The sequence below is a fragment of the Chiloscyllium plagiosum genome, chromosome 22, assembly GCF_004010195.1.
Source record: "Chiloscyllium plagiosum isolate BGI_BamShark_2017 chromosome 22, ASM401019v2, whole genome shotgun sequence".
In the NCBI taxonomy this organism is placed as follows: Eukaryota; Metazoa; Chordata; class Chondrichthyes; order Orectolobiformes; family Hemiscylliidae; genus Chiloscyllium; species Chiloscyllium plagiosum.
This window is the reverse complement of record NC_057731.1, coordinates 19,642,754-19,654,579: the sequence shown is the minus strand read 5'-3', so window position 1 is coordinate 19,654,579 and position 11,826 is coordinate 19,642,754. Positions and strand designations below refer to the sequence as shown.

At 40.3% G+C, this 11,826-nt stretch overlaps 1 protein-coding gene across 1 annotated transcript in view; it reads right to left on the bottom strand.

Moving 5' to 3' along the window:
* Positions 1-11,826, bottom strand: part of LOC122561114 (cilia- and flagella-associated protein 46) — a 234,213-nt gene that overhangs the window by 143,763 nt on the left and 78,624 nt on the right. Inside the window, exons 20-22 of the mRNA XM_043712553.1 lie at positions 8,678-8,827; positions 5,896-6,003; positions 3,610-3,791 (exon numbers count right to left, since the gene is read on the bottom strand). Coding sequence (XP_043568488.1) covers positions 3,610-3,791; positions 5,896-6,003; positions 8,678-8,827 — 440 coding nt within the window. The remainder of the gene's footprint in view (positions 1-3,609; positions 3,792-5,895; positions 6,004-8,677; positions 8,828-11,826) is intronic.

Here is an 11,826-nt window from a genome sequence, read left to right as displayed (position 1 = left end):
CGCTTCAGGCTCTCTGCCTTTATTCCTGATGAAGGGCTTTTGCCCGAAACATCGATTTTGCTGCTCGTTGGATGCTGCCTGAATTGCTGTGCTCTTCCAGCACCACTGATCCAGAATCTGGTTTCCAGCATCTGCAGTCATTGTTTTTCCCTCGTTGATTTAAACGCTGCTGAGTTCACTCAGCCTTTCATTTATTCAAGGCACACAAACTAATTCTTTCGCATGACCAAAAGAAAAGCAGTGCAATTGCCTCCAGAACAAGTGTACCAGTCTTGAGTAGCCAGATCTGCTTGAAGTCTATCCCATTTAGCACAGTGATAGTGTTACACAACATGATGGAAGTTAATTTTCATATGAAGGCGGGACTTCGCTTCCACAAAGACCATGCGGTGGTAGCTCTTACCAATACCATAATGGGCAGACACATCAGCTGCTGGCAGATCAGTAAGGATGAGGTTGCGTATGTTTTTCCCTCTTTTTGGTTCCCTCACCACCTGCCACAGATCCAATCCAGCAGCTATATGTTTTATGACCCAACCAGCTTGATCAGTAGCATTGCTACCGAGCTACTCTCGGTGGTGGACTTTGAAAACTTCAATTAAAGTATATTCTGCAGCCTTGCCACCCTCAGTGTTTCCTCCAAGTTTCCTCCAAGATTTATCAGCTGAGGGAAGACAGTAGACGGTAATCAGTAGAAGGTTTCCTTGCGAATGTGCAACTTGACGTCCTGAAACTTCATGGGATCCAGAGTTATTATTTAGGAGTTCCGGAGCAACTCCCTCCCGATTGTATCACACTGTACCGCAACGTCCGCTGGGTCTGTCCTGCCAGTGGGACACAACATATCCAGGGATGGTAATGGTGGTGTCTGGGACATTGTCTGTAAGCTACGATTCTGTGAATATGACTGTGTTTGACTAGTCTGTGAGACAGTTCTTTCGATTTTGGCACTAGCCTCCAGATTTTAGTAAGGAGGACTTTGCAGCATCTGACAGAACTGTTTCTGCCTTTGCTGTTTCTGGTTACTGGGTCGATGCCAGATGGTCTTTCCGGTTTCATTTCTTTGTTGAGTCTTCAGAGTGATTAACACAACTGAGTGACTTGGTAGGCCATTTCAGAGGGCAGTTGGCAGTCAACCACATTACTGTGGGTCTGGAGTCACACGTAGGCCAGACCGAATGACGATTAGATGACAGATTTCCTTTTCTGGAAGACACCTGTGACATTTTCCGACAATCGACAATGGTTTCGTGGTCTTCAGAGATTTCTAATTCTAGATTTTTTTTTAAATTGAATTCACATTCCACCATCTGTTGTATAGCGGAATTCAAAAATTAGCTGAGGTCTAGATTAATAATCTTGTAGCATACCATTAGGCCAGTCCCTCCCCTCATCCTCAGGAATGGTATAAAAAGGTTGAGGCCCCAGCACAGACTCCTGCAGGACTGCACTGTCACAACCTGACAACCAGATAAAGACCAATCCTTGCATACTCTGCTTTCTGCCATCCAGTTAATCTTCCATCCACACCACACACACGTACCTTGAACTTTTATTTTTTGCAAAAGTTTTTGATGTGGCACCTTATTAAGGGCCTTTGGAAATCGAAGTATATTGTGTTTTGAGGCTCCCGTTTATCTACAGCATGTGTTATTCCTTCAAAGACACCAACAATTGGCTAAATATGATATTCTTTAGTGGAACTACACTAACTCTTCCAGTGCATAGCTATAACCTCTTTAATGGTCAATTTGAACGCCACCCTACAACAGATGCCAAGCTAGCTAGCCTATAGTTTTCTACTTTCTGCCTCCCTTCTATCATGATTTTGAGGTTATATTTGCTACTTTCCTGTGTCTGGGGGATAATGGAAAATTAATGTCAATGTATCTACTACCTCAGTAGCAATCTCTTTTTAGTCCATAGGATGAAGTCCATCTTGACCAGGAGACTTGTCAACTTGTAGCTCCATTAGTTTGGCACATGTTACTTCCCTCATGATTGTAATTTTGCCAAGTTCCTATCTCCCTTCTGCCTCCTGATTTACAGCTAATACTGGAATGTTTTCAAATGCTTTAAAGTCAGAAGCAAATTATTTGTTCATTTCATCCACCATTTAATTCTCTAAAGTACTAAAACTTACTCTTCAGCTTTTTACATATCCATAGAAACTCTTGCAATCTGTTTTTATGTTCCTAGTTACTTTCTTTTCATATTCTCATTTCTTTCTTCTGATTAACCTTTCTCTGCCATTCCTTACATTCTGACCAATCATTTCACCTGCCACTCATCTTTGCATAGTTACATTCTTTTTCTTGAGTTTGGTGCTTTTTCTGAATGTTTAGTTATCACATCTGGTAGGTCCTCACTTTAATTTTTTTTCTTTATGGTAGGAATATACTTATTCTCAATATTCTGAAATATCTCCTTAACATCTACATTTCTATTAATCTACCCATCAGCCTAGTATGGCAGTTAACCTCAAGCAGCTCAGCTTTCATTCCCACATTGTTTTCCTCATTTACCTTTAAAGCACCAGTGTAAGGTCCAACCTTCTCCATTTCAAATTGGACACAAACTTCAATCATATAATGGATGCTACTACTTAGGGACATCATAACTCAGACGACACTGTTACTGTCACATTACGTTATAACAAGTCTAACTAACCAGTCTGTTCACAACCTTGGTGCCATAATTGACTCTGGAGCTTCTGGCTACATAATGACATCACCATTAAGACTGTCCTTTTCCACATCTGTAATGTGACCCAACTCTGCCTCTGCTTCAGTTCATCTGCTCTTGAAATCCTCATCCATATTTATGTTACTCAACTATTCCAGTGCACACCCACTCAAAACCCCACATTCTACTCTCTATAAACGTGACAGCCATACCTATGGCCTTACTTGCAATATGTTCCATTCATCCAACACCCCAATGAATGCTGACATATATTGATTCCCACTGAGGGAAGTCCCAGAATTTAAGCATTTCTTCTGTTTTCAAATCCCTTTGTGGCCTCAACCCTCCTTACCTCTGTAAATTCCTTTATCAACCTCCATATATCCATCAGCTTTGGCTGCTTGAGCATTCATTCAGCTGTCAAGGCTCTAAGCTCTAAAATTCCCTCTTCACCTAAGCCTCTTCACCTCTCTCTAATCCATTAAGACACTCCATGGAACCTACCTCTTTGACCAAACTCTGGTCATCTGCTATATATGTGTCAAATTTTGTTTTACTTCTTGTAACGTATCTCAGAACTTTACATTATAAAGTGACATAAATACAAGTTGTTGGTGTTTTTGTTTATTAAGCTCTTAAATTAACAATTGTTCCACCACGCTGAAGGGTGCAAGAAATTTTCTAACGCTGTATGCCATGGGCCATGGGTCCTCTGCTCCAACAAGGTTTGGCCCACTGAATTTTGTGTCAAAGCAGTTTTTAAAAGATGAAAATCAAAAAAATGCTCAAGCACAAAGCCTGTATTTATTCTGAAACTCAAAGTTATATTATTTTCTTTTTCAATTCAAGATAATAATGAGCAAAATTATTTACCTATTTGACAAAAATGAAATAATTTTAAGTTGCATTAAATGATACACTCACTTTTCATGCATCTTGGAATCAATGCTTGAAGCAGTATTTATATTCAATTCAAATGCTTTCTGGGCACATCGCATTAGTAATGAATCATCATTATTCTGGTTAGCAAGTTGCATCAAACGTATCCATACTTCCAGCTCCAATAGTTGATCAGACCAGGTACAGTCTAAGATTTGCTTCTCCAACTGAAAAAGTGAGCACAGGTATTAAGAAATCTAAAAACTGCTCTGGGAATGATCACAGCAGTTTTGGACAGGTCGTGCCTGCTGCTGAAATCTGCCAGTGACCCAGCCAAACATTACTGGTTTGATGAGTAGCTGCACACACTGAGGGATTAGTTACAGCTTTTTCATACAGTGACAGTAAAGGAACAGTGATATATTTGCAAATCACAGTGATAGCTAGCTTGGCGAGGAACCTGTAGGTACTCCCAAAACTTGTCCCTTGGCTGGTGGAAGTTGCAGGTTTGGGAGGTGTTGTTGAAGGTGTTTAAACAAATTGCTGAAGTGCATTGCTTCTGTCACTATGTACTATAATGACCCATTTTGGAAAATGGATTGATTCTCAAGCCCCATTACTCCCAGGGTTTCCACAAAATTGAGAGAATGAATCAAACCACATAAAAACACTGACTTATCTGTCTGTCGAATTAAAGTTAATAGCAAACAGTGGCCAGTTCCCTGAACTTAACAAGAACTATTTATTACGAATAAGCAAATTCTAGTCACAACGAAAGAGCTATGAATTATTAATATGTAGCTCGACTAGTTAAACTCTAACTCACTTTTTAAACCTCCCAGATACACATAAGATCAGAGACAGACAAATAAAATACATTGGTTTTACAGGTGGAAGGAAAAATGGAAACACAATACCACCAGTCCACAGAGTTCATTGAGATGATCATTTTGGCTTGCCAGGACTTTATGTTCTTCAATATCTTTCCTTCAAGTTCCATCACTTCTTTGCAGAAGGTATATGGTGATTGATACACTAACTGCAAAGTCTCTTAGTTACTAGTTAAGGGCAACAGGTTACAGCAAGCTGGTGGGGAGGAAGTGGCTTCAGGTACTTTTCCTACAGTGAGTGAGACACACAACCTGTCCCTCCAGAGGTTGTTCATATCCACAAGCTGTTCAGCTACCCAAGAACTAATCGATCAGAGAGTTGTCATCAGGCTGATGACATCTGGCATCCACAACTAGCTACCATTGCACAATCAATCAGCTATTTGTTGCCAGTGGCAGCCAAATCTCAGTCTGTATGCATCCCTGATTCCGGGTCATCTACAAGCAGATATACCCCCACTGTTGAACACAGCAGCAATGTAAACACCACACACAAAGAGTTTCAGTGACTTGTTTTTAAAAGTGCAGCAATTCTTGCCTTGGTTTTAAAACAGTCCTTATTTTTTCACATTTCAGTCCACAATCAAAAATATAGAAAATAAAATGCAACCATCTTAAAAATACCTGTGGTGGAGGGAATTTTTAAGGAGGTTACTAAGTTGTTAATCAAATGGGCTGCTTTGTCCTGCATGGTGTTGAGCTTCGGGAGTATTTTTGAAACTGCGTTCACCCAGGCAAATGGAAAGTAATCTGCCTAACTCATGATTTATGCCTTGTACATAGTGGACACACGTGACTTGTTGTTCTAGGGGTATGATTCTGGCTTTGGTTGCTATACTACGCAGATATGCAAGAGGTTCTGGATTCAAATCCCCGGCGAGTCTTCATTTCTTACGGTGGCATACTGGCTCAGTGGTTAGCATTGCTGCCTCACAGCGCCAGGTACCCAGGTTCGATTCCCGCCTTGGACGACTGTCTGTGTGGAGTTTGCACATTCTCCCAGTGTATGCGTGGGTTTCCTTCAGGTGCTCCGGTTTCCTCTCACAATGCGCAGGTCAGGTCAATTGATCATGCTAAAGATTGCCCATAACGTTCAGGGATGTGTAGGTTAGGTACATTAGTTAGTGGTAAATATCGAATAATAGGTTCAGGGAATGGGTCTGGTTGTTTTATGCTTCAGAGGGTCAGTGTGGACTTTTTGAGCCAAAGGGCCTGTTTCCACATTGTATGGATTCTAAAATTTGGGATGGGTCAGGAGGTGAGTTACTAAACACAAAAATTCCAGCCTGGCAAAGTCTTCCATCCACAGCATGGTTCACTTAGTTTTCAGAAAGAACAGTCTGAATGAGCATTCATGACATGGAAAATATGGGGTAACAAAATCATATGTTTATTTTAAAAATTTCCCTTCATAATTCTAAGGACAATGGCAATTGCTTACCTCTGGAAGACTGGGAACAGTAAATTTCATCAGGTTGCTGTTGTTACAAGAGTACATCTCCAGAGCAATAAGAGCCTGGATCATTGGAGCCTGGCTATCATTACTCTGCTGTAAAAGATAATGAATCGTTTAAAACATATACGACATCAAAACAAAAATAAATAGAACCAAAAATCTGATACCTTAACTGAAACAGCATTCTTATTTTACTTATGTGATAGTAAAACAAATCTACCAGATTCTTGCATGGATTTACATTAGTTAGCAACAAGCTCTGAGAATAAAAAGCAATAAAAGACAGAAGTAATTTATGGATAACTACTTCTATTGTCAAATACAGAGGATCCTGGAAATCTGAAATAAAAACAAAAAGTGCTGGAAACAGTAGAGCATCAGGAAGCAGTTGTGCAGGGAAAAACAGTTATTGTTTCAGGTCCACGATCTGCTGGGAGAATTGAAAGATGTTACAGATATGACAGATTTTGAGTAAGAGCAAAAGCAAGAAACAGGAGGTAAATAAGGAAATTAAAAATGGAAGGTCTGAGATAGGGTGGAAGGAAGGAGTGATTTAAATGCCTGTTACAATTCTAGTTGATGTTACCACTGGACAAGTAAGAACCCAGAATTAAATATAGCTTGATAAATTATATTTTGTTTTAGTGTGATGGTGTTTTACTCAAACATAAGCACACATGGCTCCAGATTTGATGTTAATAATAAAACAGAAATCTCCAGAGCTGAGCTTTCCCAGCAATTTCTGCTCTTGTTTCTGATTTACGGTATCCACAGTTCTTTCAAGTTTGTATTTGAGGATTGCTCACTTGTTCTCTTCACACTTGCTCACTTAGTACCTACTGCATGTTTGCAGCATCCAGGTTTAGCATTGCCTGTTAGAGTACTGGAGCTTCATCCAGAGCTAGACTATCAGCACTGTTGTACTGACATGCTCTTTTGCACACACACGCAAACAGGATGCTTCTCAATCTTGTCAATCGGGGGTTCTGTCTGGGGTGGGGGGAGTTGGAAAATATCTTGTTCAGCAGCACAACTGAGATGTCAATCAAATACCTAAACATTTGCCAGCTGTTTGCATGGTATATATACTGTAGGTTTAATCAATCAAATGGCCATATTGGAAACTGAGTGGGAAGCCTTCAGTGCACTGTCGGTCAGGGGATCCCAGTAGCATCAGTCACAGGCATAATCCAGGGACTTGGCCACAGTCATCTGCTTGGGCCATTCAAGTTTAGGAGATCTGTCCAACTACAGTCCAGAGATTGAGCAATGGTCCACCCTTTAAAGCCAGTGCCTACAATCAGAGGAATCCTACATTGTCAATAATGGAGCAACCAAAACAATCATCAGGGGCCCAGTCAGTAATATCTAGGAGCTACTTGTCAAAGTCAGTCAGAAGTCTGGGATGAACACAGTCTTTGGGTCTACCTGCCAATTATTGAGGAGGGGTCCTATAGGGGCAAGAAAGGGGATCACAAATAAAGAGTGGGGATATCAAGGCTTCAGGGTGGAAAGCAGAGGGGAAACATACAGGATTCTTAAAAGGTTTGACAGGGTAAATGTTGAGAGGATCTTTTCACTTATGGGGCTGTCTAGGACCAGAGGGCACAGTCTCAGAATAAAGAGGCACTAATTTAAGACTAAGATGGACAGGAATTTCTTTTCTCAGAGGATTGAGTGTGTTTGGAACTCTGTGCCACAGACAAATGTGGGGACAGAGTCCTGGCATACATTTAAGGCTGAGATAGATAGATTTGTGATCAGTAGGGAATGAAGGGTTGTGGGGAAAGAGCAGGAAAGTGGATGTGAGGAATATTGATCAGCTATGATCATATTAAATAGTGAAGAAGGTTCGAGAGACTGAACAGCCTACTCTCGTTCCTATTTCTCGTAGTGTTACAGTCCATTGGTTTTGTTTGCATTCACCTTTGGTAGATGTAAATAGAAGTCCAAATTTGGAATTACATAAAGGCAAATGATCTGACAGTGTTTCCCTACTGGACAATGATGAACTGTGTTGACCATTGACATTGGGAACAGAGCAGCGATGACTTGAGAGTGTCTGGTGGAACGCAGCTCAGAACAGGTAAATAGTGTGGTGTTGTAATTAAACAGAGTAGGGAGTTTTATGTATGAGCAAATGTAAGCCATTAGCATGTGCCATGAACAGTGTAAATTGTGGCTCCTCTGCCATTAGATTATCGGTGAGGGAAAATGTCAGATTGCCAACAATTATCCAGTCACACTGCAACCTTTAAAGGTGGCAAAGATGCAAAGGATTCTGGTCTTTTGGCAGATATATGCTGAGTGTTAAAATGTTTGGGAATAGCACATGGTACAATAGGCACAGAATCAGACATGAGGGATACAATATGAGCAGGCTATATGATGCGGTGAGCTTGGTATGATACCGTGAGGAAATTTGCTCGGCCTTGTCACAAGAAACCCTCCAAAAAATATAATATGACTCGCACAAAGCCAAAAATCTAAGATTCAGCCCTCTGTTTCTCTCTCCACAGATGCTACCAGTCCTATTGAAATTTTCCAGCACTTTGTTTTTATTCCACATCACCATTCTTCATATCCAAATTATATTTGTCTATTGTTTTTCCAACTATTTGGGCATTTAAGTGCCAACCCCTTGTTAACTCCCTGTAAAGCAAACTGGATTTCCATACTGCAGTCTGAAGTGGCTTTGTCACCCCAGCTCGAGTGCAGCTGCACAAACTTATTCAAAGAGGACAAAACCATTACATTAATACTTTACCTCATCATCTGTTACCAGACTTGGCCAGATCTGTTGCTGAAGAAGCTGTTTAACTTTGACCCATGTAACAACAATCTGATGTCTCACAGAAATGGGAACAACATCAGAGGGTTCATTTCCATTTGTAGCATTCAACACATATTCACAGATCTATTGTCCAAACAGAGATACAGAACATTCTTCAGTTCCTACTTTGAATAATCTTAAAATACACTGAGCAAATAAGCATCAAATAATTGTTCTTTATTGAATATGAATCTTAATCAACCTGCTATGTTGGTTTGAACTCAAGAATAGAAGAATGTCTGTAAAGATCAGATCTTTTTATTTTTCTTTATTTTTGACTGTGGATTAAAATGTTAAAAGTATCATTTTAAAAATCAAGGATGAGGGAACAAATTGCTGTACGTTTAAACCTCAAGTGGCCAGAACACATTGGAAGTTGTGTTACACTGCTGCTTCGTTTAAGCAATAGGGAAGGTGAGATAAAACCTTGATTAGGTAAGCCAATGGGTCGAGGGAGATGGAGTTTAATTTAGATAAACATGAACTGCATTTTGGAAAGGCAAATTAGAGCAAGACTTATACACTTAATGGTAAAATCCTGGGAAGTGTTGCTGAACAAAGAGATCTTGGAGTGCAGGTTCATTGTTCCTTGAAAGTTGAGTCACAGCTAAATTGGATAGTGAAGAAGGCATTTGGTATGCTTGCCTTTTTTCGTCAGTACATTGAGTTTAGGAGTTGGGAGGTCATGTTACAAGAGATTGCTGAGGCCACTTTTGGAATACTGCATGCAATTCTGGTCTCCCTCTTATAGTAAGAATGTTGCAAAACTTGAAAGAAAAGATTTACAAGGATGTTGCCAGCATTGGAGGGTTTGAGCACAGGGAGAGCTGAATAGGCTGGGGCTATTTTTCACTGGAACACAGAGACTGAAGGTGACCTTATGGAGGTTTATAAACTCTTGAGGGGCATGGACAGAGTGAATAATTATGGTCTTTTCCCTGGGCTGGGGGAGTCCAAAATAGAGGGCATAGGTTTAAGGTGACAGGGACAAGATTTAAAAAAGACCTGAGGAGCAACTTTTTTCACACAGGAGGTTGTGCATGTAAGGGGTGTAGAGGCTGGTACAATTACAACATTTAAAAGGCATCTGGATGTGTATATGAATAGGAAGAGTTTAGAGAGATATGGGCCAAATGCTGGCTAATGGGACTAGATTAATTTAGGATATCTGGTTAACATGGACAAGTTGGAGAGAAGGGTCTGTTTCTATGCTACACAGCTCTAAAACTCTAAGATGGTATGGCACTGGGGTGTGGGCATGGTGAGATTTGGCCTGCTCCAGGCAGCTGATTGGTTTGTGCAATTGCGAGCAGTTGTCAGGTCATCAGCCTGACAACAACTCTCTGATTGTTCAGCTGCCTACAAACCAGTTTGAGAGGGTGAATGATACAGGGACAAACTTCTCCAGACTGGAAGAAGCAAGGTCTATCTCAATAACTCTGCAGAGTCGAAAAGTGTGGCGCTGGACAAGCACAGCAGGTCAGGATAGGTTTATGCCCGAAATGTCAATTTCCTGCCCCTCGGATGCTGCCTGACCTTGCTGTGGTTTTCCAGCACCACACTGTTCTGCCCTGACTCTGCAGCATCTGCAGTACTCATTTTATCCTCAATAGCTCTGTAGCAGTCAATTATTCTCTCCTAACCATTTGCTTTAAGACATTGTCTCTAACCAGTGACTATGAAACTGAACAGGTAATATGTAAATATCCTGGTTCTTGGCAAATAACTGAAAATCTAGAAGGAGACAAAGAACAGAAGGTCTTGACAAGAGAAAAGGAAATCTCATCGAAGCCAGTGGATGGATGCTTTTGAACTGGGATTCCCAATATTTTTATTGCATCCAGAGCACCTTTTTATGTGTGAGTCAATCTGTGTGCGTGTGTAGGGGTTTTAAAACCATGGTTAGAGTTTCAACCATTAGAGTTATATGTTGATTGTTAAAGTGTTATTTACTAGAGGCCAGATTTTGTCTGTTCATAATAAACAACAGTTCATGTTTAGTGCAGAACCTGATCAGAGTTTTCTGTTAACCTGATTTCTTCAAACAGGTAAATTAGGATTCAGCTTACTTTGATTAAATAATTAACTTTTGTGGCGGTGGGGCATGTGAATCATCACTGTCACAGGTGGGACATAATAGTCAAGCAAACGCAGCACCAGTTTAATGATGCATACCAAATAGGTAATTCCCTAACTTTATTTCCTAATTATGTGAAACCTGCGTACACAGGAAAAGAAGATGGGAGAACTTAATGCTGCACACACTCTTAAAATATAATCAGATGTTGCATGTGCAGTATTCTTCCAATCCCACTATGCATGAAGCTTAGGACATTGTCACTGTCACAGGTCATTTTTATTTGAAGGTAACTTAGCCTTACACTTCATATGATATCCCACCCCACCCTCCAGCAAACACACACCTGTAGTAACTATTTTGAAGAGGGGGTGCATTTGTGTTGTGTGAAGGAATCGAATCACTTAAGAGAAATAAATGGAATATACCAATAAAATAATGTATTGCTTTTATATTAAAAGAAGTCCTACATCTTCCAGAGCATACTGTGATGAAATTCAGTGGAGAGTATTTGCCAATTTATGGAACATAAGGATATAAGAAATAAGAGCAGAAGCAAACCATTCAGCTGTTTGATCACACTCCACTATTCAGTGAGATCATGGTTGATCTTCCACTTCATTTTGCTGCATTATCCCGATATCCCTTGACATTCTTAAGGTGTAGAAATCTACTGATCTCAGTCTTGAACATACTGAACAACTGAGCTTCTGCAGACCTCTAGGCAAGTGCAAAGAATCACTACTTTCTGAGCAAAGAGGTTTCTCCTCATGCCAGTCCACAGTGCTTTGTCCTGAAGTCTGAGTTGATATTTCCTTTTCTCAGTCAGAGGAATTGTCTTCCTACATCCATCTTATCACTCCTGTAAAATGGTGAATATTTGAATGATCACCTCTCATTCTTCTAATCTTTAGGGATTATGTTCATTTAATCCTTCCTTGGATAATTCCTCTATCCCAGGAATTAGGTTGAAAAACCTCTGTTGCACTCCCTCTATGGCAATTAT